Genomic DNA, 27,659 nt, shown 5'->3' with positions numbered 1-27,659 from the left:
GATGGTCCAGTTGCTGAGCAGCAGGAGAGCCACCACGAGGCCTCACTGCCATCGGTAATATTGGGCGAGGCCTTCCTGGCTTCGAGGCCCATGTTGGGACTCTTCCAGAGGCATTTTCCGGGCCCCCCTGCCACGACCCCTGATGTCGGGGGGCTGCTAAAATGCAGCCCATTGTGCCTGCTCATGAAAGTTGGTCGATTTCTGAGCAGAATTCTCTACTGTAGTAGTACTTTGCGTCATGCAAAACATTTTGGAAAGGTTTGGCTAGCGATGTCGAGGAGTCCATTAGTTGCATCTGTACAGTTGTTCATAAATGGCTATGGGTACTGCTGGAACACATGACAACTCAGACTGCAACAGAACCCTCAGTAGCACAGGTCTTATGGCCCTTGTAGTAGTTCTCATGAATACTCAGACTACTGTTATACAGGCTTCAGCTCTATTCTGCAAGAAGCTCGCTTATCCATTTTTAACACACTGGATAGTGAATTAATAAGCCTCACTACTGACTATAGGGTCTTGTCTCATGCCAATCAGTGAAGCAACTGAGGGAATGCGAGCAGCAGGGTCATGTCTTGAGTCAGCACTGGTGAGGGTGATGTCACACATGGTCATGCCACATCTATCAACCAGAAAACGGGCTGGACTAACCAGCCACAGCAATGGACATGGATGAATCAGTTACAGGGTCATTTCCAGAATCAGCATGAGGAAATACAGATCAACCTGAATTGTTATTGACTCCCAATGAAATCCTGCAGCCAGCCAACACAGCTACTCCTTCCACATGGGAGTCTCTTAGATGGAGTCATAAGTTAGGAATTACATTGCAATACATGGATATGAAAGGAAAGTACAAAACACTATCATTACTCATGCATGATACAATAGAGGCTAATAAGTTAGTTGTATAGTATTTGAATTTTGTCCCAAAAGTTTGTTTTTAAATATGCGGAATAGGGTAGCAGCATAGCAATGGTCATTGATGATAGTTCAGTATGTCCTAAGGACACTTGCAGAAGGTGCTTTGAAACACATCTTGGCTTGCATATGGACAGGAGGATACCACAAAGGATAGTTCAGGTATTTAACCATATGTGTCTTGCATGAGTGCCTAGTGCAGCAATCTTGGTTGTTTCAGTGATATTTCTGTAGCGACATCCTCTTAGTCAGAGTTTGCATATGCTCTGGCCTTGATTCTTTGTACACTTTTTGATCCATTGTTCAGGCTTCATTGTATAGCAAAGTTTGAAGCATGCAGCATAGAGTCATACAGCACTGAAACAGGCTCTTCGGCCCACCAAGTCTGTGCCGACCATCAACCACCCATTTATACTAATCTTACATTAATCCCATATTCCCTACCACATCTTCCCTCAATTTTCCTACCACCTACCTACTCTAGGGGCAATTTACAATGGCCAATTTACCTATCGACCTGCAAGTCTTTGGCTGTGGGAGGACACTGGAGCACCTGGCAGAAACCCACACAGTCACAGGAAGAACTTGCAAACTCCACACAGGCAGTACCCAGAACTGAACCCGGGTTGCTGGAGCTGTGAGGCTGTGGGGCGAACCACTGCGCCACTGTGCCGCCCTGTGTGACCATGATCTTGGAGATCCTGGGAGGCTGTATTGTAAAGCCATGTTGCAAGATGCCAGTGACGATCCTAATGATTGTATGGTCTTCATTACGTGTGTACTCTGCCTCTGTCCATGGTTTCATCAAGGATATCATTCACCTACGTGGAAAACAGTACCCTTGATCTTCATGAAAGTGTCCTTCCAGTCTCCCTGTATTTTCAAATAAGCCAGGTACACATGCGGTCATAAAAACAAAGGCATAATGCTGCTGCATGGGTAACACGCATTGGCTTATATATAATGTTGGTGGTCATTGATCGCTTGTACATTGATCAAGTAGAATCTCTTTCGGATCATGTAGGCCATTCTATTGTGACTAGAGTATGAAATGGTTACATGGGTGCCATCAATTTCCAGGCAATGCGGCAGCCTTGTTAAAGTTACTGTTACCGGTCAGTGAGAAAGGAGATGAAGGGTTTTGGCCCTGCTAAATACACAGCCATCATATGTTTGGTTAATGTCTCCTCTGCTGGAAAGAGGCAGAAGCATGAAATTTCAAGGCTTTGGTCACCTTGTCCACCACTGGTAGTGCCCCGTATATTTGAGGCTGACTGCAGGTCCCTATGAAACAGATGACAAAATTCTGTGACCAACTGTTTATAAACCTGAGCCCCAAACATACCAATATAAAAGGCTACCAAACAATTCAAACATACCCGATTCTAGATATGTAGCTACATTGAAAGTGCAATGGGGCATGCGCTTGTCATAACTTAAGCTGCAAGTACACCCAACATTCCATTAGAAACATGGAAAATAGGTGCAGGACTAGGACATTTGGCCCTTCGGACCTGCTCCGCCATTCAAAAAGATCATGGTTCGTCGTCTAATTCAGTATCCTGTTCCCGCTTTCTCCTCATATCCCTTGATCCCTTTGACATTAAGAAATATATATCTCCTTCTTGAATATGTTATATATATTATTTTCATAGTGGAATTTCTGTGGCAAAAATTTCTTGAATTTTCTCTCATTTCAATAAGTCCATTGTGGCTATGAATTAGCATTCTTTGTTTCTGAGTCTCATTTACAAATTATGCCTTCCTCGCAGTTCACGTTGGCATTCTTCTTCCCCACATCCTTCAGTTCTCAAGGGAACGCCTCAATTACTCCAGCAAACCACGATGGCACTTTTCTTCTTCCTCAGTCTATGAAGATACTTTTCGACCCCCCTCCACTTTTGGTACACATCATCTTCACCCAGTTGATCCCTAGCATTCTTCCATCTTTTTGCGTTCAAATTCATACTGGCACTCTTCTCTCCTTCTCCCCTACAGTTCATACTGGATCTTTCTTAAAGACCCATTGCATTTCATGTAGAAAGTCTTCTTTTCCCCTCCTCCTCCACAGACATCCTTAGCACTTCTCCAATTTGCTCTCACTGCTGTTATCTGTTTTTGCTGCTCAAGGGAAGCTTGCTGTGAGGGGGAATGCCTAATCTCACAAGGCTATAACGGGGTCAGGAGTTCCCTCTCTCCCCTCCTCCCCACTTCAGGTGCTGGTGAAGTTTATTTGATGAGTTATTGCGGGGACGGGGCGGGGTGGGGGGGTGGTGGTTGGAGGCAGTGGCATAGTGGTAATGTCACTAGACTAATAACTCAGAGCCCCAGGATAATGCTCTGGGGACATGGGTTTGAATCCCACCATGGAAGATGGTGGAATTTGAATTCAATTAATAAAAATGTTGAATAAAAAGCTAGTCCAGTGGTGACCATGAAACCATTGTTAATGGTAGTAAAAATCCATCTGGTTCACTAATGTCCTTTAGGGGAAGGAAATCTGACGTCCTTACCTGGCCTGGCCTACATGTGACTCCAGACCCGCAGCAATATGATTGACTCTTAAATGCCCTCTGAAATGACCTCGCAAGCCACTCAGTTGTATCAAACCGCTACAAAGTCTAAGAAAAGAAATTAAACTGGACAGACCAACCAGCATTGATCTGGGCATCGGAAATGATAAAGGCAAACCCAGCCCTGTCAACCCTGCAAAGTCCAACTTACTAACATCTGAGGACTTGTGCCAAAATTGAGACAGCTGTTCCACCAACTAGTCAAGCAACAGCCTGACATAGTCATACTCACAGAATCACATCTTGCAGACAATGTCGCAGACACCATCATCATCCCTGGGTCTGTCCTGCCAGTGGGACAGAGGTGGTAGCACAGTGGTATTCAGTCAGGAGGGAGATGCCCTGGGAGACCTCAACATTGACTCCGGACCTCATGAAGTCTCATGTCCTCAGGTTAAACATGGGCAAGGAAAGATCCTGTTGATTACTACCTACCGCATCACCCCCCAGCTCCCCCCGCCTTCTCGGCTGATGAATCAGTGCTTCTCCATGTTGAACACCAATTGGAAGAAGCACTGAGAGTAGCAAGGCACAAAATGTACTCTGGGTGGGGGAGTTCAATATCCATCACTAAGAGTGGCTCGGTGGCACCACTACTGACCGAGGGCATAGCTGCTTGACTGGGTCTGTGGCAGGTGGTGAGGGAAACAACAAGAGGGAAAAACCTACTTGACCTCGTTCTCACCAATCTACCTGCCGCAGATGCATCTGTCCATGACAGTATTGGTAGGAGTGACCACCGCAAAGTCCTTGTGGAAACAAAGTCCCATCTTCACATTGAGGGTACCCATCATCATGTTGTATGGCACTACCACTGTGCTGAATGGAATAGATTTCAAACAGATCTAGCAACTCAAAACAAGGCATCCATGAGGCGCTGCGGGCCATCAGTATCAGCAGAATTGTATTTAACCACAATCTGCAACCTCATGGCCCGGCATATTCCCTCACTCTACCATTACCATCAAGCCAGGAGACCAACCCTGGTTCAATGAAGAGTGCAGGAGGGCATACCAGGAGCAGCACCAGGCATACCTCAAAATGAGGTGTCAGCCTAGTGAAGCTACAACAGAGGACTACTTGCATTCCAGACAGTGGATGCAGCACGTAATAGACAGGGCTTAGCAATTTCACAACCAACGGATCAGATCTAAGCTCTGCAACTCTGCCACATCCAGTTGTGAATGGTGGTGGACAATTAAACAACTGACAGGAGGAGGAGGCTCCAGAACTATCCCCATCCTCAATGATGGGGGAGCCCAGCACATCAGTGCAAAAGACAAGGCTGAAGCATTTACATCCATCTTCAGCCAGAAGTGCCGAGTTGATGATCCATCTCGGACTCTTCCTGAAGTCCCCAGCATCACAGATGCCAGTCTTCAGCCAATCCAAGTCACTCTGCATGATACCAAAAAACAACTGAAGGTACTGGATACTGCAAAGGCTATGGGCCTTGACAACATTCCGGCAATAGTACTGAAGACTTGTGCTCCAGAACTATCCGCGCCCCAAGTCAAGCTGTTCCATACAACACTGGCATCTACCTGGCAATGTGGAAAATTGTGCAGGTATGTCCTGTACACAAAAAGCAGGAAAAATCCAACCCGGCCAATTACTGCCCTATCAGTCTACTCTTCATCATCAGCAAAGTGATGGAAGGGGTCGTCGACTGTGCTACCAAGCGGCACTTGCTCAGCAATAACCTGCTCATTGATGCTCAGTTTGGGTTCCTGATCTCATGACAGCCTTGGTCCAAGCATGGACAAAAGAGCTGAATTCCGCAGGTGAGCTGAGAGTGACTGCCCTTGACATCAAGGCAGCATTTGACCGAGTATGTCATCAAGGAGCCCTAGCAAAAGTGGAGTCAATGAGAATCAGGGGGAAAGCTCTCTGCTGGTTAGAGTCATACCTAGCATATAGGAAGTTGGTTGTGGTTGTTGGTGGTCAATCATCTCGGTCCCAGGGCATCACTGCAGGAGTTCCTCAGGGTTGTGTCCTAGGCCCAACCATCTTCAGCTGTTTTCTCAATGATCTTCCCTCCATCATAAGGTCAGAAGTGGGGATGTTTGCTGATGATTGCACAATGTTCAACCCCATTCGTGACTCCTCAGATATTGAAGTAGCCCATGTCCATATACAGCAAGACCTGGACAACATCCAGGCTTGGGCTGATAAGTGACAAGTAACATGCATGCCACACAAGTGCCAGGCAATGACCATCTCAAACAAGAGAGAATCTAACCATGTCCCCTTGACGTTCAATGGCATTACCATTGCTGAATCCCCCAGTATCAACATCCTGGGGGTCACCATTGACTAGAAACCGAACTGGACTAGCCACATAGCTACAAGAGCTGGTCAGAAGCTGGTAATTCTGCGGTGAGTAACTCACCTCCTGTCTCTACAATGCCTGTCCACCATCCACAAGGCACAAGTCAGGAGTGTGATGGAATACTCTCCACTTGCCTGGATGGGTGCAGCTCCAACAACACTCAAGAAGCTCGACACCATCTAGCACAAAACAGCCCGCACGAATGGCACCCCATCCACCACTCTCAACATTCACACCCTCCACCACCATCGCACATTGGAAGCAGTGTGTAGCATATACAATGCACTGCAGGAACTCACCTAGGCTCCTTTGACAGCATTTTCCGCAACCTCTACCACCTAGAAGGACCAGGGCAGCAGATGCATGGGAACACCACCACCTGCAAGTGCCCTCCAAGCCACACAACATCCTAAGTAGGAAATATATCGCCGTTCCTTCACTGTCGCTGGGTCAAAATCCTGGAACTCCCTTCCTCAAGTATTGTGGGTATACCTACACCCCAAGGACTGCAGCGGTTCAAGAAGGCAGCTCACCACCACCTTCTCAAGGGCAATTAGGGATGGGAAATAAATGCTGGCCTAGCCAGCGACACCTGCATCCCATGAATGATTAAAATAAGGTTGATAGGTCACTGTCATTCTATACTTGTTCCAGTCATCCACCTTTGTTACTTCATTTTGCATCACAGTTCAGGCCTCATGTTAAGTGACAGAAGAACACTTAAGAGCTGGGATTGGAAGTGAACTGTAATGGCTTGTCGGGCAACCTCAGTAAAGTGCAACAAGCTTAAATCCCTACTGATTTTTGGCTGCAAACCTTGACAAGTGGATGCCAGGTCCAAAACACTGTCTATCCATGTAAAACATGTAGATATGGTAGGTGTTATTTTTATAGTGCTGACAGTACACATCTGATGGCATTTGACATCCTTGGTCATACCCCTTTGCTCTTGCCCATCCTCATCTATTATGTCAAGTGACAGGGGAGCACTGAAAGCAATCCCCATTGCTGTGTACTGTCTGCCAGCGAAAAATGATTGACACTGCGGCTGTTAAATTTCTGATTCCCAACCTGTGTGAACTTGGCTAAGCATGACTGCCCATTTCACGTGAGTAGTGATTTGTATATTGCATATGTGGAGCATGAACACAGCAACTTTGCAAACTCCCTTTGCGAGTATCAGTAATGACCAGATTTGCATGTCAAATAACCTTAATATAGTTTGAATGCTGAAGAGCACTACCCATTGAAAAGTCATGTAGCATTTTTGTAAATGTAGGAAATTCAAACCCTGGATTTTTCCTATCCCACCTATACAATTGCTGTCAGCATAATGCTTTGCACCTGCAGCACCTGTGGAAGAGCCTGTCACTCCAGAATTGGCCTTTATAGCCACTCCAGGCGCTGCTTCACAAACTACTGACCACCTCCAGGCGCGTATCCATTGTCTCTCGAGATAAGGAGGCCCAAAGAAAGAAAGAATGCTTTGCACTGGCAGCAGCTCCTAGACTCATACCTGATTTTACAAACACAAGCATACACTTTATACTCTGATCTTTATTACTTGTAATTAAGATATTTATTCTACTTTCTTTAAGCCAATAAATGTCATCTAATTTAAGATACAGACCAAACATCCTAAGTTTGAAAATAAATTGACCATAATGCTGCCCTCCTTTTATCAGAAATTATAATTTAAATGAATATTGTTGACAGTCAATATAGCCCTTTAACTTTACAAGCCTTGCAATTTATTCAGAATTTTCTTCATGATCTACATTTTCCTTTATCTTTCTGATGCACTTCAGGAATGGTGTATTACAACATTTACACAGATTTTACATAATTATGTTTTAGGTTAGGTTTCCAAAAGAGATTCTTTCTTATGTTTATTAATAACAAAGGCCATCTTACTGACTAAATGTAAAATATTATTTCCCCCCTTATCCATTGTATGTACACATGGTCCATTCTGCTTCACTGCCTTTAATATGAACATGCTAAAGTCTATTACTGATTTCGCAGTCTGAGGACAGCTCAGCTGGAAATGAAACATGCATTTCCTCTGCTTCAACAGCCGCAAAGTGTATAAATAAACAATACATGGCATTTCCAAAGAATGAATACACTTCAAAGCCAGCATCATCTTTCCTTGATGTGTTAAAAGTTTGCAGTAGTCAGCCAGAATTAAAAAAAGATTCCAATCTGCAAATTCAAATCACAGTGGACGTTGGCTCTAGTCACATTTATGCATTTGTTCCCAACCAGCTGCTTTGGTGGGGAACCCTTCCTTTGTCAAGCTGATTTCCCAAGGGAAAGGGGCTTTTATGCAGTATGGTCTACTGTGACAGGCAAAGAATTGAGCATTTGGATATTCACATATAAAATGACAGTATGGTTATTCCTGGTAAGGGAAGCAATTAAAAAGACTGGCAATTAAAGTGCTACTTATAATTTCAGCAACTGACTCCAATGTAACTTTTCACTGTACAAGCTACATAAAGAACACAACTGTTGGATTTTTTCTCCATTTGTACCACCTTACCCCATTTTTAAAGGCAACTTTGTATTTTGAAAATATTTCACAGATGCTAGAATTGTTGTAAGTGTATCTTAAAAGACATTCATACTTTAAACAACAGAAAATAAACCTTAGAAATTTTGGAAGTAACAGAAACTAGTCGAGGTGGACTTCTGAGGTTGTAGTTAAAGCTCATTGTTCAAGCTCACAGCAGTACAAAGGGAACATTTGGGCTATGCTTCATCCGATCTGACATTGGGTGCCAAAAATGACAATATTTTGAATTTACAATACTGATATCTCTAACTTTAATAAGTACTCACCAAAGACATAAATATAAATTATTCAAAATAAGCAGAAAATCAGATGGCTTGATGGAAATTTTTTTAAAAAGGAAATCTTGGGGGCTTCTAAACTAAAAATGGTTGATTTATATTTGTACATAAATGTTCCTAAAAATAGTAACTGTTGCCTTCAAAACAGTCTGCCATCTGTTCCAATTAGAGCAGCAACATTGTATAAATAGTCCTTGAATATGGAATTCCATTCAGTGTCTAAAAAGATCCAGTTGTACCATATAATAAAACTTAAATACACAACGTATCAGGACTGACAGCAGTGAACTTTACCTGCAGAAGAGTCACTGGGAATAGCATTGCCATCTGAAATACAATTGAACTACATTTGTTGAAAGCAGCATGATGGGTGAAAATTCAAAAACAGTAACATGTAGCAAGACTTATACAGATCAAAGTCATTTCATTCTATTAACCTTGAAAAATGTTTAGGGCTCATAAAGCAGCTTGTGAATCCGTAACTGTTTCTCTTAAGTAATAGGAGCAGTCCTGTAATTACATCAAACTAGAGATAATTTTTACTTACCTATTCAATTGACCCCCATCAGGCAACTCTGATCACTGATCTGAACCTCCAGCATTGCATTGTACTATAGAGATTTACACTTTCACCACTAAGAAATATGGAGTACACTTTGGCAAGCATAGGTAAACTAGACTCTGTGGTCATAGCCAGGAGTTAAAGCTAATTTCTTTCACTGCTTGGATACTCCAGCAGTAAGGGAGCTCTCAAAACTCAGCACACACACACACAGCCAGTAGAATAGCCAGAGGTTCTGTACCTGTAACTTGTGGCGTTGAAGGTGGATTCTTTAGCGCTGTAGCACAGGACTGTCATCCACAATGGGACTAGACCTTGAAAAGAACCTTGGGGAGTTTTTGTCTTCTTATCTGCAGCTGGACTGTGCATGTTTGCTCCTACAGGCAGCCCTGGATCGACTGGGTCATGTTATTCATTGTAGTTCATTATTCCTCATTGAGAGGCTTGTTTTTATAAGTTTTAGGAGCTGTAGCTCTCCCGTTTTCAGTGTGAGAACATCCAGTGAGATTATCTTTATCAAGTGTGCAAAAAAATGTGCAGTACCCCGGAACATCTCTTATCAGCTCTGATAAGATTGTTTCTCTCAAAGGATTACATACTTTAAAAATAAGCTGATTCAAATCCAGCTTTATTTTCTTTTTTTATTGTAATAATACTTTTTTTGTTGTATTGACAATTTCAACCTTTCCTTTGGCAAAATTAGTATTTGAAAGATTAATTTGAATTTGAGACATTTTCTAGGGGTTTCTGGTTTGTGCTACTGTGTGACTTCCACTAAAAAGTGTAACAATTTCCTTTATTCAGATGAAATTCATAGAATCAGCACAGAAGGAGGCCATTCAGTCTATTGTGTTTGTGCCAGCTCCTTGAAGAGCCCATAGCCCTGCAATTTTCCCTTTTCAAATATATATCCAATGATCTTTTGAAAGGTACTATTGGATCTGCTTGCTGAATCAGGAACTACGTTCCAGATCACAATTTGTTGCATAAAAAAATTTCTCCCTGTTTTTCCTCTGATATTTTTGATAATTATCTTAAGTCTGTATCCTATGCTAACTGACCCTCCTGCTAGTGGAAAATGTTTCTCCCTATCTACTCTATCAAATCTCCTTATAATTTTGAACACCTCTATTAAATCTCCCTTTAGCCTTCCCTGTTCCAAGAGAACAATCACAGCTTCTCTAGTTTTTCCACAAACTGAAGTCCCCCATCCCTGGTACTATTCTGATAAATCTCCTGCACCCTCTCCAGGTCCTTGATATCCTTGCTTAAATATGGTGTCCAGAATTGGACACAATAATCTAGCTGAGGGCCAACCAGTGATTTATAAATGTTTAGTCTAATTTTCATGGCTTTTGTTCTCTATGCTTCTATTTATAAAACCAAAAATTCTGTATGCTGTTTAACAGCCTTATCAACTTGTCCTGCTACCTTCAAAGATCTGTGTATATTAACCCCCAGGTCTCTCTGTCCCTGCACCCACTTTAAAATTGTAACATTTATTTATATTGCCTCTCCTCATGTTTTCTTCCATAAGGGATCACTTCACACTTCTTTATGTTAAGTTACATCTGCCAAGTGTCTGCTAATTTCACCAGTCTGTCCATGTCCTCCTGAAGGCTGCTATTATCCTCATCATTGTTTACTGCAATTTCCAGCTTTATATTATCTGTAAATTTTGAAATTATACTCCCTATATTCAAGTCCAGGTCTTTAATCGATATGAAGAAAAGCAGTGGTCCTTATACTGACCTTTGGAGTTACCACTTTATACTTCCCTCTAGTCAGCAAAACAAATTATTAAATTAATATATACATAGCTTCTATTAATAAGTTCCTTGATTTTCAGATAAGGTACATCCACTAATAGTAAGTACAATAAAATTAGGCATGTTGTGGAATAGGTAGGAATCATTTTATTTTCAGGTTTAGCTTTGGATTCCCTAAAATATTGGCTTTTCCAAGAGACAAAGCTAAATCCTGGTAACTGCTGGCCAAGGCTTGAGTTTCCCTGGATTGTCAAACAGTATAAATGCACACTCAACACCAGATGAATGATGACAGGACACAAAGTTCGCCTTCAGTCTTGCTGAAGAACACAAACCAGATCAATCTATGAACTTTCACTATATGTACAGACTGTATTAGACCAGTAGGTAGATATAAAGACAACATTTGTGTAGCAGTGCTGCCAATCATAGGTGACAGCTGTTTGGCTGGAACGATGGTAGGTATTCATCTGGAATAGGTATTCATGCAGGAGCAGTTTGTTGCTTATTCCCAGTCAGTCTCAATTAGTATGTAGTTGCACAGATGGCAGTTACTTGCCAAGCAGAATGGTGGGAAATTAATTGCTAGATACAGAAAAGAGCAAGAATCTGGGGACAACTTGTTCCTTTGTGCATGGACATTGCCTCTTTAAAGGGAAAAGCATATTTGAAAGTGAAGTTTTTTGAATTAGTCTAAATATACCACTGTGCATATGATACCCGTTTATTCAATGCAACAATGGTAGTATGTTGCTAGTTAAAAAGTTAAAAGATGGAATGTGAAGTAGCTGGTACCACAGGCTCAGAAAATATGCAGTCAGTGTGTTTGGTCCTCCCATTATCCTTTATGCTAAACTCTATTAATAGGATTTTTACAATGTCCCTTGTTTTTAGCAAATTAACCCTTTAAACATCATGAACATCCTGACTCAACTGAGTGCACCTTCTTCTGGAAGATGTTGGCTGGTTGGCAACTTCTTCCCTTTGTGATGCAGAAAAATGCATTGAACATTGACCTGGTTATACTGAAGATGTGGTCATGTCTTGGAATCAAGATTTAGCTAATCAAATGACAATCTTTTCAAAGGTGTTTTCACTTTCAGAAAAAGATAGTGGAGGGGGGAAGCTGAATAAATAGCATAGTCATTCATGTAAAACTTACAAAATTAGAAAAACAAATTTTGGAGAGGCAGATAGATTCTAACAGTTTGAAAAAAAAGGTAAGATTAATCTTAAATTCTAAAAGGGCCAAGAGAGTAGGGAAAGAAGAAAGTTGAAAAGTTGAAAGGGTCGGATACTCAGCGGGAGATCTTTAAATATGCAATTGCTTCCATCAGTCTAAGGAGAGTGCCAGGGATTAGTGGGTTGTGTATGTCCTGTCCGTGAGTAGAATCAATTCCATATTTAGCAGCTTAAAACTATAGGATTTGGTTTATACCTGGAATATGATATACAACACAATCCTGAAATCCAAAAAGTTCCATTTTTAAATATATTCATTTTATTTCTATCCTCTCTAATGCAACTATAGAAGGCATTGGCTGGAATTATATGCTCCCCCTAGGAGCGGCTGGAGGCCGGGCATAAAATTAAGTGGGAGGTAGGGTTGCCATTCCTATCGCCTTCCTGCTCCTGCTGCAATTTTATGAGTGGCAGGGGAGGTAACAAACGGCCCACCCACCCCAGGCCAATTAAGGCCCTTAAGTAGCCAGTTAACTGCCACTTAAGGGCCTCCTCCAGCCACCACTGAGATATTACCAGCAGTGGGCGGGTGGCTGAGCACCTCAGGAGATTGCTCAGTAAAACCTGGCAGCCTCTTTGCGGACTGGAGGGGGGGAATCCTCCTGCTCAGGCACCCTTGCCCCACGGAGGGGCCCCCCTCCCACAGCACAAGCCATCCCCATTGAAGCACATTCCCTCCCCCTCAATCTACCCTGCCCCACCTCAGCAGGGCCCAGCCGATTGTCCCCGGCGAGGCCCCAAAAACATACCTTAATACTGGGGCCTCATCCATTGCTGCTCCTCTCGCTGGGTGCAGTCTGAACAGTGACCATCGCTCCCAGTGGTGCTGCTGGGACAGTGAGCTGCTGGCCTACTGATTGGTCGGCAGCTCTTGGAGGCGGGACTTTCTGCCTCAGAGGGGCAGAAGTCCCACCCAAGTCCAATTAAGGGTCTGGGCCACATAAAATCACTGCAAGGCTTCCTGGCCCAGCAGAGGTGGGCTTACCATTGACTTTTTGGCTGGTGGGCAGGGCCTCCGCCCCAACGTAAAATTCCGGCCATTGTAACTTTTCCTGTGTTCCTACTTTTATCAATCTGCACAATCTCTATTGCATCCCAAAAATCCCATGAATAGAGTTTAACATTAATAATTAGGATTCTGCCAAATTCACAGTCACATTTTACAAATTTCACAGTCACAGCATTCTAAGAATTGTGAATTTCACAATTTCATGTATTTAAATTGTAAATTTCATGGTGTTGCAACAAACTATGAAAATTATCTATTTCAAACAAAAAAAGTACAATGGAGGTTTCTGGTTTCAAATGGTGTTTATTATATACTGAAAAACTGTAAAAAGCTAACTATAAACAGGTCACATTTTGAAGTCAGTGGCTGAATGTGAGCATAGAGCAACCTGCAACTGTCCCTTTCTTCATTCCCCGTCTCTGTGCTGTGAACACCTGTTCATGTTTAGACACTGCTCTCTTTGCGTCCACAGAGTTCACAGAATCACAGAATTATTACAGTGCAGAAGGAGGCCATTCGGACCATCGTGTCTGCACTGGCTCTTGTTCCGACCAAGGCAGGAGTAATGCGCTATTAATTCAGTCCCACTACTCCACAGGTCATAGCATATTAGTAAAGTTTCCCACCTCCAGGAAAATAGCCAAATTAAACATTTTATTTATCTCCCAGAATAAAGCACACCAAACCAGGTTTCTTTAAACAGCAACAAAATTAACTATTTATTAATAAACCAAGTTTTAAACAATTTAAAAATCTATATGTATGAAAAGATTTTATAATTTCTTATTCATCCTAACCCTCATGCACACACATACATACATTCAAAAACTAACGGTTAACTGGTTTTAAAAGGTTGTTTTAAGTTGTAACGGTTTCTTAGGAATAATAATATAATTATTTGTCACAGTCTGGTAGAATATTTCCAGATTGGTGAGATGTCCCAGAGTCAAATAGTCTGATGCCCCTCGAAGTCTGTTCAGGTGAGTTTGATAAACAGTCTGTGATGGGTAGGCATTCAAGGCAATTCATCTGCAGCAGGCATCACACAGATCTTTTAGCAAAAAGGTGCTGCAATAGGTCTGACTGTAGAAACTTGCTTGAGATTTCAGGATCTTCCAAAACTCAAAAGGCAACAGGACTCACTCTTGAGGCAGAGATTTGAATTTTGCTACCTTTCACAATGCAATGATTCCTCTCAATAAAAGACCCTTTCTCCACAAAGAGCAGCAACTCCTCTTTCTCTGGGTCTTTTCCGCTCCAGGGGTCTTTTCTCTCTCCAGGCAGAACACAGCCCCAAATCGAATGTAAGATTCCTTTTTTTACAAGAGAGACAGGCCTTTATTTCAGGGAGAGGTCTTTTCTGGTCTGCAAACACAGGTCTCCAACAGCAACTGGCTTTTCAACCCAAAAGTGAAACTAAGCTTTCAACAACCAAGTAACAAGACAGTCATAAATTATTCTGGTTGCTTGGACACAAGTTTTACAGTCTGCACTTCAAGCACCAAGTGTCAGCATTCTATGCACACAGAAAGCCCTTTTTTCTCAGTCTTAAAAGCACACAAACCTCTTAGTTTTTTTTAAAAAGCAAGAGCGTCGTGACACTCTCCAATTGAATAATACACCAAGTGCCATTCCCCCCCCCCCCCCCCCCTTTCTCCCCATAACCCTGCATGTTCTTCCTTTTCAGGTAACAGTCTAATTCCCTTTTGAATGCCTCGATTGAACCTGCCATCACCACTTTCTTAGGCAGTGCGTTCAGAGTTTGTTGCAATTGTCAGACAGTGCCATGCTAGCCTTGCAAGTTGGGGTTTCTGCATTCCACAGTGTTCCAAAACTGCAGAACAAGCAAAGTACAATCTGCTTCTTTTGCAATGCTTTTATAAACTAGAAAGTCCAGCCTACAGTTCTTGTCAAAGCCAGGAATTGCATCAAATGAGTTTAAATCCACTATCAACAAATGCATTTGTGCAGGGTCAAGATACACACAGTTTTCAGGAATGTGCAGAAGGTTGTTGAAACCTCTGAGCTGCTTCTTAATCACCACTTGACTTTTCCCCGTTGCAGTAATATTGTTTGAGCTTCTTTGTCATGCAAGAAAAAACCTGTTGAGCACAGGCATCTAATTCAATGTCATCAGAATGTTGCTCATTTGACTGTGCTTCAGCACAGAATACATCTATTACTTTATTGTAAGCTTTGTGAAATGTGATGTGTCGAGATTCAAACCAAATGATTAAATCCATCAGTCGTGCAGCATTCTCGGCAACAAACTCAACCTCCTCATTAAGCTGGGCATTGTTTAGAAGGGTTACATGTCTGTTAAAACCTGTGTTTTTGGTGTCAGTATGGGCTCTTCTGAGACGAAGGTGCGAATTTTATGCTCTCCCCCGCGGCAGGTTTGGACATGGGGAGAGCATATAATTGGGTGGATCCCCCCGCCACCATCCCGCCTGCACCTAAATTAAGTCCGGGGCAGGAAAGCCTGCGAATGGCCTTCCCACCCCATCACTTATTGAGGTCCTTAAGTGAGTAATTAATTCCAGCGGCCCTGTCGCTGCACAGGAAGCACGGCAGGATAAACCGTACCAGCTACTTGCCTGCTCTGGGCGAGGAAGGTGGGGTGGGAGGGGGGGGTAGTGTTCCCTTGTTTAAAAGGCACTTAGTGCCTTAATGAGGGACCTGCCAGTGAGAGCTACCCTACTTCCCATGCTACTGACCCCCCCTGCACACTCCTCTCCCACAACCCCCACACCGTGAGGCCCCTCATGCCCTGACCTACTTGTGGCCTGGGTCCAGTGCCACTTTTGGGCCTTGGGTGGGTGCTCCACTCGCAGCAGCCACTGCTTTTGCTGCTCAGTTAGAAAGCTGCCAGCCTCTGATTGGCTGGCAGCTCTCAGAGGGTGGGACTTCCATCGCCGGGGTCCTTGATCCCGTGGAAGGCCCACCGCTGTCCAGTTGTGCCTAATTGGCACTTGATTCAGCGAGCTTCCCACAGAAGTGGCGATGCAGGGTTCTCACCGTTGCTTTTGCTGGATGTCGAGACACCAGTTGCCCAGATAAAATCCTGGCCGAAGTCTGAGTAGTATTTCAGGTAAGCTGCCTGAAACCAAGAATTCCAACATGCAATTACACGCTCTGGAGGAAGGGAAATGCTTTGTTCCCCAATTCCAGTCATTTCAGCTGCAATTGCAATGTATTGCCTGTATCGAAGCTTGTGGCTAGAGCAGTGTATGAAAATCTCTTTAATGCAGCTGACCAGTTTGTCAACTTTACCAAACTCGCTTTTCCACAGCTCATTGACAAGAGAAATTATATGTGCATTACATGTAACACAAAAGTCCGAGTGTATCAAGCTTGTGTCCTCAGTACCTTGCTCTGTGGCAGCGAGGCCTGGACAACGTATGTCAGCCAAGAGCGACGTCTCAATTCATTCCATCTTCGCTGCCTCCGGAGAATACTTGGCATCAGGTGGCAGGACCGTATCTCCAACACAGAAGTCCTTGAGGTGGCCAACATCCCCAGCTTATACACACTACTGAGTCAGCGGCGCTTGATATGGCTTGGCCATGTGAGCTGCATGGAAGATGGCAGGATCCCCAAAGACACATTGTACAGTGAGCTCGCCACTGGTATCAGACCCACCGGCCGTCCATGTCTCTGCTTTAAAGACGTCTGCAAACGCGACATGAAGTTCTGTGACATTGATCACAAGTCGTGGGAGTCAGTCGCCAGCGTTCGCCAGAGCTGGCGGGCAGCCATAAAGGCGGGGCTAAAGTGTGGCAAGTCAAAGAGACTTAGCAGTTGGCAGGAAAAAAGACTGAGGCGCAAGGGGAGAGCCAACTGTGTAACAGTCCCGACAAACAAATTTTTCTGCAGCACCTGTGGAAGAGCCTGTCACTCTAGAATTGGCCTTTATAGCCACTCCAGGCGCTGCTCCACACACCACTGACCACCTCCAGGCGCTTACCCATTGCTCTCGAGATAAGGAGGCCAAAGATTACATGTAATATGGACAGCATTAGGCATTACACCATGGATCACAGATTTGAAAGATGTTGTCATGTAAGTTGTATTGTCAGTAATGAAAGCAGACACTTAGTTGAAATCTGCACCGTATTTTGAAACGGTTTTGATTATCGCTTGGGAAACTGTGATGTAGTTAATAGCTTCTAAGTAGATGCAGTCTGCAAGCACTGTTGATAGCTTTCCTGACTGTACATCTTTGGCCTTACCAAACATAAAATCAAATAAAACATGCAGCACACAATTGTTTTGCTCATCGGTGGACTCATCACAAATAATTGTGAAAGACTCACATGCCTTAATCTGAGACTTCATCTCCTCGCAGTGTGTAGCAAAAACCTTTGGTAGGTAGTCCTGTCAGTGTTTATTTGCACTTTTCAAGCAACCATTATTTCACACATTACCTTGTAGGCCTGCATGTTTGGGTGATCAAGTTTGTCCAATGTTATGTTGGCGCCTGCAAAAGCACCCACAAGTTCCATTGTGATCAACTGACGATTTTCTGAATTCTCTGTCGACTTCTTAAAAAGAGATGAAATCGTTGCTTGTTTTTTGGCATGTTTGTTTTACAGCAGTGTGGTGCCGGATGCTCTTTTTCTGCTTTTGGACTCTAAGTGGCGCTGAACCGTTGCCCACAGGTGTGATCCAATGAAACATTGCAGCTTGAACAAAACAGTATTCCATCATCGGCAAGCAGAATTTGGCTTCCAAATTCTTTCACTTGATGTGCTGCAGTAATGGTTGTGGCTGTTTTTGATTTTCTCATTCTGGTATTCTCGTTTGTCTGTTACTACTTGAAACTGCTTCTCTCAAAACTGTACCGGAAGCCATCCCTCATCTACCAATCAGTGAGTTGAGCATTGTGTCAATCACTAAAATGTGTGAAGTTTGCAACATGCCCAGCAATCGAAGAGGTGAGCCCTGTGTCAATTAATAAAATGTGCAAAGTTTGCAAAATGGCTGATTTCAAGGAGGACCTAAGATTTCACAGAGAATCGAAATTTCATGGTCCATGACGCATTTTTCACAGCCGTGAATTTTGTAGGGCCCTAAGAATGATGAATGGGCAGGGGAAACATATTAACTGTGATGCAGTTACTTTATATTCCATATTTATAATTTTTAAACTGGCAACATACTATTTCTGCATTAAACCAAGTATTATCAGAAGCACAGCAATGCTGATATAACTCAGGAATTAAATCTTTCACTGCATTTGGTCTTCACACTTGACATAGTCTAAATGTAGCCTGGCATGAAGCCAGGTTTTAAAAGTATTTAGGTATTCCACTGTACCAGATAGCAGCTATTCAAACTTAACACAGAACCTCTTCAAGTTAAAAATGAAATGCCTGTGAAGCATTGTTCTGTGCAAATAGCAAGAGAGTATTCATCAGTCTTTCTCTTGTGCCTCATAGTAGTTGTTCTGAGTGCAGGTTAGGAGCAAGCTGCTGACCTGCTTGACTTAATTTTTTCTTCATTCTTGAGATGTAGGCAATGCTGGCAAGGCTGGCATTGATTGTCTATCCCTATTTGCCCTAAGAATATGGTGGTAGCTGAATAATTTGCAGTCAAGTGGCACCCATGTTGGTGTGTGACTGGAGTTACACATTGGCCAGACTGGGTAAGGATGGCTGTAGTATAAGGATGTAAAGGATTAGAACCAACTACAGTGAGAGTCCCCTCCTACTGCATGAGCAATGATGTATCAGTCATATGAGATAGGCTTGAGAAGAGAACATAGCAGCACAAAGAATGCTAGCTTAGGTGGCTTGCGGTGCATGTATATAGTAACTGTAAAGAATAAAGAGCAGTTAGTTAACCTTTATTGGTGTCTAAGACTTTCTCTAGAATGCCCTACAAAACCAACATGGTGGTAACGGTAAAACAAAGGTAAACAGCAGTAAAGGTGACCAGGAGAATTTGAAAGTTTCCTTACCTTTCGAAGAAACACCAGGTGAACAACAGAGACGTTTTAAGATAAATACTGGCCCGGTACAGTAAGAACCCTACTTACCTGCAGAAGAGTCTGTGAAGAGCTCCGCAGCTGTGGCAAGTCAAAGCACAGAAATACAGGCTGCACCACTGAAGCATGGTGGCCTGCAAGTAGAATCCAGCGAGCGGGTGAGTCAAGATACTGATGGTCTTGGATCAGTTTAAAAGCCCTTTGAAAAACTTGCTGTACTTTTCTAAAGGCATTGTGCTCAGAAATTTTAAAAAAGCAGGGAAAAAACCAATCCTTCACTCTGGCTGAACGTGAGGGCCTAGAGCGAGAAACCCCTGGAAAGTGCGGGAACTCCTGAGAAGCATGGGAAACCCCCGAAAACAGCAGGAACTCTTCAATTAAGGCAAGCAAGCCTGAAAAAAACTGCATTTCTCAAAGAAAGGGAAAAACCCTAGAAAAGCCTATTAAAACAGTGGGGAACTCAAAAACAGCTGGGACACCTCCATTAAGGCAACCAAGCCTGAAGAAAACAAAATGAATTTATTATAGAAAGGGAAAAACTCTTTTTAAAAAAGCCTATTAAAACAGCAGGGAACTCTCAAAAACAGCTGGGGGTCTCCATTAAAGCAACCAAGCCTGAAAAAATGGCAGAAGTTCTTAAAGAAAGGGGAACATCCTAAAAAGTCCATTAAGAAAACAATATGGATCCAAAATTAGGAATACCTGAGAGCTTCCAGAATCAAGAGGGGCCCAATCAGATTCAAAATTAGCTATCATGGAGAAAAAAGTTCCTAAGGTTTAGAATTGGTTTGCGATTCCATAAAAAATCTGAAGTGGAACAAGTGAAAGCCTTATATTCAGTAGGGGCGATTGCGCATGACGTAATTGCCGATAAGAGATCAATGAGGCTATTGATAAATTCAAAGAGGTACTCTAAGCCTTTGATAAGTATTTTAATCTCCATACCAATAAAATCTTGGAAAGGGCCAAATTTAATATGCGGGTGCAGATGATTGGTGAATCTGTAGACTCCTATATTAATGACCTGGCAGAAGGTTGTGAATATGGCAAATTAAATGCAGAACTAATTAGAGACAGGATAGTCGTCAGCATAGTGGATGAATCCTTGTCAGACCTTTTGCAATCCAAGGATGACCTTACATTGGAAAAGGCCATCAAATTGCAAGACTGATGTTCGCAAACAGAATAGAGACACCCCACAAGCTGAAGACAAGCCGTGGATGAGAAGGAGTCCAATGCCCATCCAACTGGTTAAGACAAAGCCAGGAAAAAACATACAGGTGCAAAGGCGAATGACATAGGAAAACCTTGCCAATGTTGTGGAGCCAAGAAGACCCATAAACAAGAGCAGTGCCCAGCAAGTAAAGCTGAGTGTTTTAAATGTGGAAACACTGGACACTATAGAAAGGTAGAATCAGAGAAACTTTAAGGCACAGAAAGAGGCCACTTGGCCCATCATGTCTGTGCCAGCCGAAAAATGATCTACCTATTCTAATCCCACCTTCCAGCATTTTGTCCATAGTCCTGCAGATTACGGCACTTGAGGTGCATATCCAGACTCCTTTTGAATGAGTTGAGGCAGTGAGTTCCAGACCCCCACCATCCTCTGGGTGAAAAAGCTTTTCCTAGTCCTGTCAACATCCTTGTAAATCTCCTCTGCACCCTCTCTAGTGCAATTACATCCTTTCTGTAATGAGGTGACCAGAACTGCACACATGTTGTGGCCTAACCAATGAATTATACAGTTCCAGCATAACCTCCTTTCTCTTGTATTCTATACCTCGTCTAAGAAAGAAAAGGATTCCATATGCCTTCCTAACCACTTTATTGACCTGTCCTGTTACCTGCAGGGATCTGTGGACATTCACTCCAAGGTCCCTTCACTTCCTCTTCACTTCTTAGTATTTTCCTATTAATCAAGTATTCCTTTGCCTTGTTTGACCTCCCCAAATGCAACACCTGACATTTCTCCAAGTTGAATTCCATTTGCCACTTTTCTGCCCATCTGACCAGACCATCAATATCTTCCTGCAGCCTACAGCTATCCTCCTCACTACCTACCACACTTCCAATCTTTGTGTCGTCTGCGAACTTCTTGATCATGCCCCCTACATTTACGTCCAAATTGTTATTATATACCACAAAAAGGAGGGGACCCAGTACTGAGCCCTGCGGAATACCACTGGAAACAGCCCTCCAGTCGCAAAAACAGCCATCAACAATTACCCTTTGTTTCCTGCCACTGAGCCAATTTTATATCCACCTTGCTGCATTTCCCTGGATCCCATGGGATTTTTATTTTGTTAACCAGTCTGCCATGTGGGACCTTGTCAAAAGCCTTGCTAAAATCCATGTAGAGCCTCATCTATCTTCCTTGTTACTGCTTCAAAAAATTCAATCAAGTTGGTCAAACAAGATCTTCCCTTAACAAATCCATGCTGACTATCCTTGAATAACCTGTGCCTTTCTAAGCGACAGCTTATCCTGTCTCTCAGAATAGATTCCAATAATTTGCCCACTGCTGAGGTTAGATTGACTGGTCTGCAATTATTCAGTCGATCCTTCGCTCCCTTTTTAAACAGAAGTACAACATTAGCAGTTCTCCAAACCACCAGCACCACACCTGCATCCCGTGAGGACTGGAAAATGATGGTCAGACCCTCTGCTATTGCCTCTCTTGCTTCTTTTAACAGCCTAGGATACATTTCATCTGGCACTGGTGATTTATCAACTTTCAAGGATGCTAATCCCATTAATTCTTCCTCTCTCCCTATGTTTATCACATCCAATACTTCACACTCTTCCTCCTTAACTACAATATCTGCAGCATCCCCCTCTTTTGTGAAGACAGACGCAAAGTATTCATTAAAAACCACACCAATATCTTCCGCCACTACACGTTGGTTACCTTTTTGGTCTTTTATGGGCCCTACTCTCTCCTTAATTATCCTCTTACTCTTAATGTATTGATAAAACATCCTTGGGTTCACCTTGATTTTGCTTGCCAATATTCTTTCATGCCCTCTCTTTGCTTTCCTAATTTCCTTTTTGATTTCACCCCTCCACTTTCTGTACTCCTCTCGGCTTTCTGTAGTATTGAGTTTTCAGTGTCAGACATAAGCTTTCCTTTCCTGCCTTCTCTTAACCTGTAGGCTCCTTGACATCATGGGGCTCTGGATTTGGCTGTCTCACCTTTTTTTCTTTGTGGGAACATGTTTACTCTGAACCCCTTGAATGTCCCCTTTGAATGCCTCCCACTGTTCTGACACTGATTTACCTTCAAGTAGCTGTTTCCAGTCCATTTTCTCTAAATCACTCCTCAGTTTGGTAAAATGGGCCTTGCCCCAACTGAAAACTCTAACTCTTGTTCTATCTCTGTCCTTTTCCATAATTATGTTAAAACTGACTGAATTATGATCACAACCACCAAAATGCTCTCCCACTGCCATCCCTTCCATCTGCCCATCATAATTTCCTAAAACTAAGTCTAAAACCGCACTCTCTCTTGTTGGACTTGCTACATACTGGGCAAAAAGGTTCTCCTGAATGCACCTCAAGAATTCTACTCCCTCAATTCCTTTCACACTAAAACTATCCCAGTTAAAATTGGGGTAGTTAAAATCCCCTACTATTACTGCCCTATTGTTCTTGCACTTCTCAGAGATGGGAACACATGCCACAGCAAAATTTATTTGCTTAAAGGTACAAAGCACAAGTCCTTGATGCAAACAGCAGTGAATCAAGTACAGCAGTACCACAAGAGAAAGGAACAGGGGAGCTCTTGGGAGAAATCTGTAATCCAGACCAAGATTTCTGGACAGCAGACATCTACATGAATAGACACATCACAAACTTTAAGCTTGACACAGGGGCTAGCATCACGGTATTGTCTGACCAAGATGTTTGGGTGAAGAGACATTACCTGCAACTGACAGATATGCAGTTGCATGGCCCAGGCGAGACACCACTGTGGGTAGAAGGCAAACTTCAAGCAACTCTTCAGCATAAAGGAAGGCAACTGGTAGCGACCTTATATGTCTTATACAATCAAGAATTTTCTTTACTGAGCAGGAATGCATGCTTGGAACTGCAGTTGATTGAAAAGATAGCCAAAGTCAAGCGAAAAAAGGTAAACAATTCCTTCCAATTATCAGCTGATGTGTTTTTAAGGGCAATCATAGATCATCTATGACCAGAACAGCACAAACCACTGTTGACTACCCAATTTGCAACGAGACCTTGGCAAAGGCTAGGCATGGATTTATTCATGTTTGGTGGGAAGTCATGTATGATCATTATCAACTACATTTCCAGGTGGATAGAAGTCTGTTGATTACATTCTATGTCCACCCATGTAGTTATCAGAATCCTTATGGACATCTTCGTGATACATGGGATTCAGGATGAAAGATTATCAGACAACGGACCACAGTTTGCGAATGAATGTTACACCCAGTTTGCTGTGAAGATGGGCTTTCAGCATCTTATGAGGTCACTGAGGTATCCACAGTCCAATGGTGAGGCAGAAAGAGGTGTGAGAACCAAAACATCTTTACTCAAGAAAAATGGAAATCTTCCTATCTCACTCCTAGTTTATCGCTCAACGCCACTGCTGTGCGGATTATCAGCAGCAGAATTACGAATGGGAAGGAAGTTAAGAATACAGCTTCCAGTATTGCCTCAACAATGCCTGTATGAAGACTCAAGACTACAAGAAAGCGAAAACTCCTACAGAAGGAAACAAACCAGAAATTACAATAGGAGATCGAATGAGAAGCTTGCCCAAATTAAACAATGGTCAAAAAGTTTGGATATGTGACCTGGAATGAGAAGATACAGTAATCCATAAACATGAGGAGCATCAACAATCGTATGTGATACAAACAAATGAAGGAATATCATTCCCATTCCACAAAAAGAAACAGCCACTAATCCATCTGCAAGATCCAGATGGAGATGAACAAACCCAAACTGAACGGAATACTACCTGCAGAAATGAAAAAAACAAGTCAGCAACCCAGACTTCCTACGAAGACGACTGATCGTCCCAGACAGATTACAACCAGATCAGGGAGAGTTGTCAAACCTCTGATGAGACTGAATCTGTAAAGTCAGAGACTTGGGGGAAGAGAGAGTACTAGAGAAGTCATAAATGTATATATGTTTCAAAAATGTTGGATAAAGACTTGGAGGGGAGATGTAGTATAAAGATGTAAAAGGTTAACACTAAAGATAGTGAGAGACTCCTCCCACTGTACGAGCGATGATGTAACATGAGATAGGCTTGAGAAGAAGAAGGTATAGCAGCACAAAGGATGCTAGCTTAGGTGGCTTGCGGAGAGTGTATATAGTAACTGTAAATAATAGTTAGTTAACCTTTACTGGAGTCTAAGACATTCTCCAGAACACCCTACAACGTTACTAATACAAACCCAACAAATGCAACAATGGCAAGTTTCCTTTCCTAAAGGACATTAGTGAACAGTTGGGTTTATTTGAGAATAGAACAACTTCATGGTCACTTTTTACTGATATCAGCTTTTTATTTCCAGATTTGTAAAACTGAATTCAAATTTGCAAACTGCCATGGTGGGATTATGAGGCTAAGCCTATGGTTAACTAGTCCAGTAACGTAACCATTATATCACTTGATGCACAGCTTGATGAAATGAGGGAGAGAAACTCAGGAAATAGCAAGGTGAGTTTACTCTCAAACGAACTAGTACAACTTTGTCTGGTGACTGAGTAGAATAAGAAAGTATTTATAACAAAACTTTATTTCCTGGTCAATTCAAGCTATATCTTTTTAAAAATATCTATCTTGTCCATGAAATTGGATGAGACCGAAAACCAGCCTGGGAATTGAAATGCATGATTCTTGCATGAACTGAATATTCAAGGATATTCAACATTTAGGAAGGATAGGCAAAAAGGAAAAGGAGGTGGTGTTGCGCTGATAATAAAAGATGGGATCAGTACATTAGTAAGGGAGGATCTCAGATTGGAAGAACAAAATGTGGAATCTGTTTGGGTGGAGCTAAGAAAGAGCAAGGGGCAGCAAACATTGGTAGGAGTTGTTTATATTAGAGAAGCATGTAGCATGGGTAATACAGTAATCATGGGTGACTTCAATCTGCACATAGACTGGGCAAACCTAACGAGCACAAATGCTATGGAGGATGAGTTTCTGGGATTAGGTAGACAGGTCAGGTGTCTTTAATGCATCGGTGCAGACTCGATGGGCCGAAGGGCCTCTTCTGCACTGTATTATTCTGTGATTCTGTGAATCTGAAGCCAGGGTGCTAAATTTGAACAAAGGAAATTATGAAGATATGAGGGGCAAATTGGTTGAGGTGGATTAGGAAAATACATTAAAAGGTATGCCAATACATAGGCAATGGATAGCCTTTAAAGAACTATGACATAGTTTACAGCAACTATACATTCCTTCAAGGCACAAAAACCCCAAAAGTAAAGGCAGTCAACTGTGGATAACAAAGGAAGTTAAGGATTGTACAAGATTAAAAGAAAAGGCCAATAAAGTTGCCAGAAATAGTAGTAAATCTGAGGATTGGGAGGATTTTAGAATACAGCAAAGGAGGACGAAGAAACTGATAAAGAAAGGGAGAACAGAATATGAATGTAAGTTAGCAAAAAATATAAAAATGGACTGTAAAAGCTTCTACAGGTACATAAAAAGGAAACGTTTGGCTTAAACAAATGAGTCCATTACAGGCAGAGTCACGAGAATTTATAATGGGGAACAGAGAAATGGCAGAGAAGGTAAATGATTACTTTGTGTCTGTCTTCACTGAGGGAGATACAAGGAATATCCTAGAATTAGAGATCCAAAGGGACTAGGGAGAATGAGGAATTGAGGAAACTAGCATTAGTAAGAAGGTTGTATTGGTGAAATTAATGGGGTTGAAAGTTGATATGTCCCCAGGACCTGATATTCTACATCCCAGAGTGTTGAAAGAGGTAACTATGAAGATAGTGGATGCATTGGTGATTATCTTCCAAAATTTTATAGATTCTGGAGTGGTTCCTGCAGATTGAAAGGTCAAAAATGTCATCCCACTATTTAAGAAGGGAGGGAGAGAGAAATCAGGGAATTACAGACCTGTTAGCCTTACATCAGTCATTGGGAAAATGCTAGAATCGATTCTAAAGGAGGCGATGGCTTTGTGGTATTGTCACTGGATTAGTAACCCAGAGAACCAGGGTATTGCTCTGGGGACATGGGTTCAAATCCCACCACAGCAGAAGGTGGAATTTGAATTCAACTAATAAATCTGGAATTTAAAAAAAAGCTAGTCTAATGATGGCCATGAAACCATTGTCGATTGTTGTAAAAACCCATCTGGTTCACTAATGTCCTTTTGGGAAGGAAATCTGTTGTCCTTACCTGGTGTGGCCTACATGTGACTCCAGACCCACAGCAATGTGGTTGACTCTTACATGCCCTCTGAAATGGCCTAGCAAGCCACACAGTTGTATCTAACCGCTACGAAGTCAATAAAAAGGAATGAAACCGGACAGACCACACGGCATCGACCTAGGCACCGGAAACGACAATGGCAAACCCAGCCCTGTCGACCCTGCAAAGTCCTCCTTAGTAACATCTGTGCCAAAGTTGGGAGAGCTGTCCCACAGACTAGTCAAGCAACAGCCTGACATAATCATAGTCACGGAATCATACCTGACAGACAATATCCAGGACACTGCCATCACCATCCCCAGTTATGTCCTGTCCCACCGGCAGGGCAGACCCACCAGAGGTGGTGGCACAGTGGTATACAGTAGGGAGGGAGTTGCCCTGGGAGTCCTCAACATCGACTCTGGACCCCATGAAGTCTCATGGCATCAGATCAAGCATGGACAAGGAAACCTCCTGCTGATTACCACCGATCGCCTTCCCTCAGCTGATGAGTCAGTACTCCTCCATGTTGAACAGCACTTGGAGGAAGCACTGAGGGTGGTGAGGGCACAGAATGTACTCTGGGTGGGGGACTTCAATGTCCATCACCAAGAGTGGCTCAGTAGCACCACCACTGACCGAGCTGGCCGAGTCCTAAAGGACATATCTGCTAGACTGGGTATGCAGCAGGTGGTGAGGGAACCAACAAGAGGGGAATACATACTTGACCTCGTTCTCACCAATCTGCTTGCTGCAGATGCACCTGTCCATGACAGTATTGGTAGGAGTGAGCACTGCACAGTCGTTGTGGGGACAAAGTCCCGCCTTCACTTTGAGGATACCCTCCATCGTGTTGTGTGGCACTACCACCGTTCGAAATGGGATAGATTTCGAACATTTCTAGCAGTGCAAAACTGGGCATGCATGAGGCGCTGTGGGCCATCAGCAGCAGCAGAATTGTACTCAGCCACAATCTGTAACCTCAT

The 27,659-nt window shown here is 42.8% G+C and overlaps 1 protein-coding gene across 1 annotated transcript in view; it reads right to left on the bottom strand.

Moving 5' to 3' along the window:
• LOC137371712 (potassium voltage-gated channel subfamily H member 7-like) overlaps positions 1-27,659 on the bottom strand; it is a 525,923-nt gene that overhangs the window by 201,133 nt on the left and 297,131 nt on the right. The window contains exon 4 of the mRNA XM_068034535.1: positions 8,977-9,009. Coding sequence (XP_067890636.1) covers positions 8,977-9,009 — 33 coding nt within the window. The remainder of the gene's footprint in view (positions 1-8,976; positions 9,010-27,659) is intronic.

This window comes from Heterodontus francisci, chromosome 7 (genome assembly GCF_036365525.1).
Source record: "Heterodontus francisci isolate sHetFra1 chromosome 7, sHetFra1.hap1, whole genome shotgun sequence".
Taxonomy (NCBI): Eukaryota; Metazoa; Chordata; class Chondrichthyes; order Heterodontiformes; family Heterodontidae; genus Heterodontus; species Heterodontus francisci.
The sequence above is the reverse complement of the archived record's forward strand: the minus strand, read 5'-3'. Positions and strand labels throughout refer to the sequence as shown.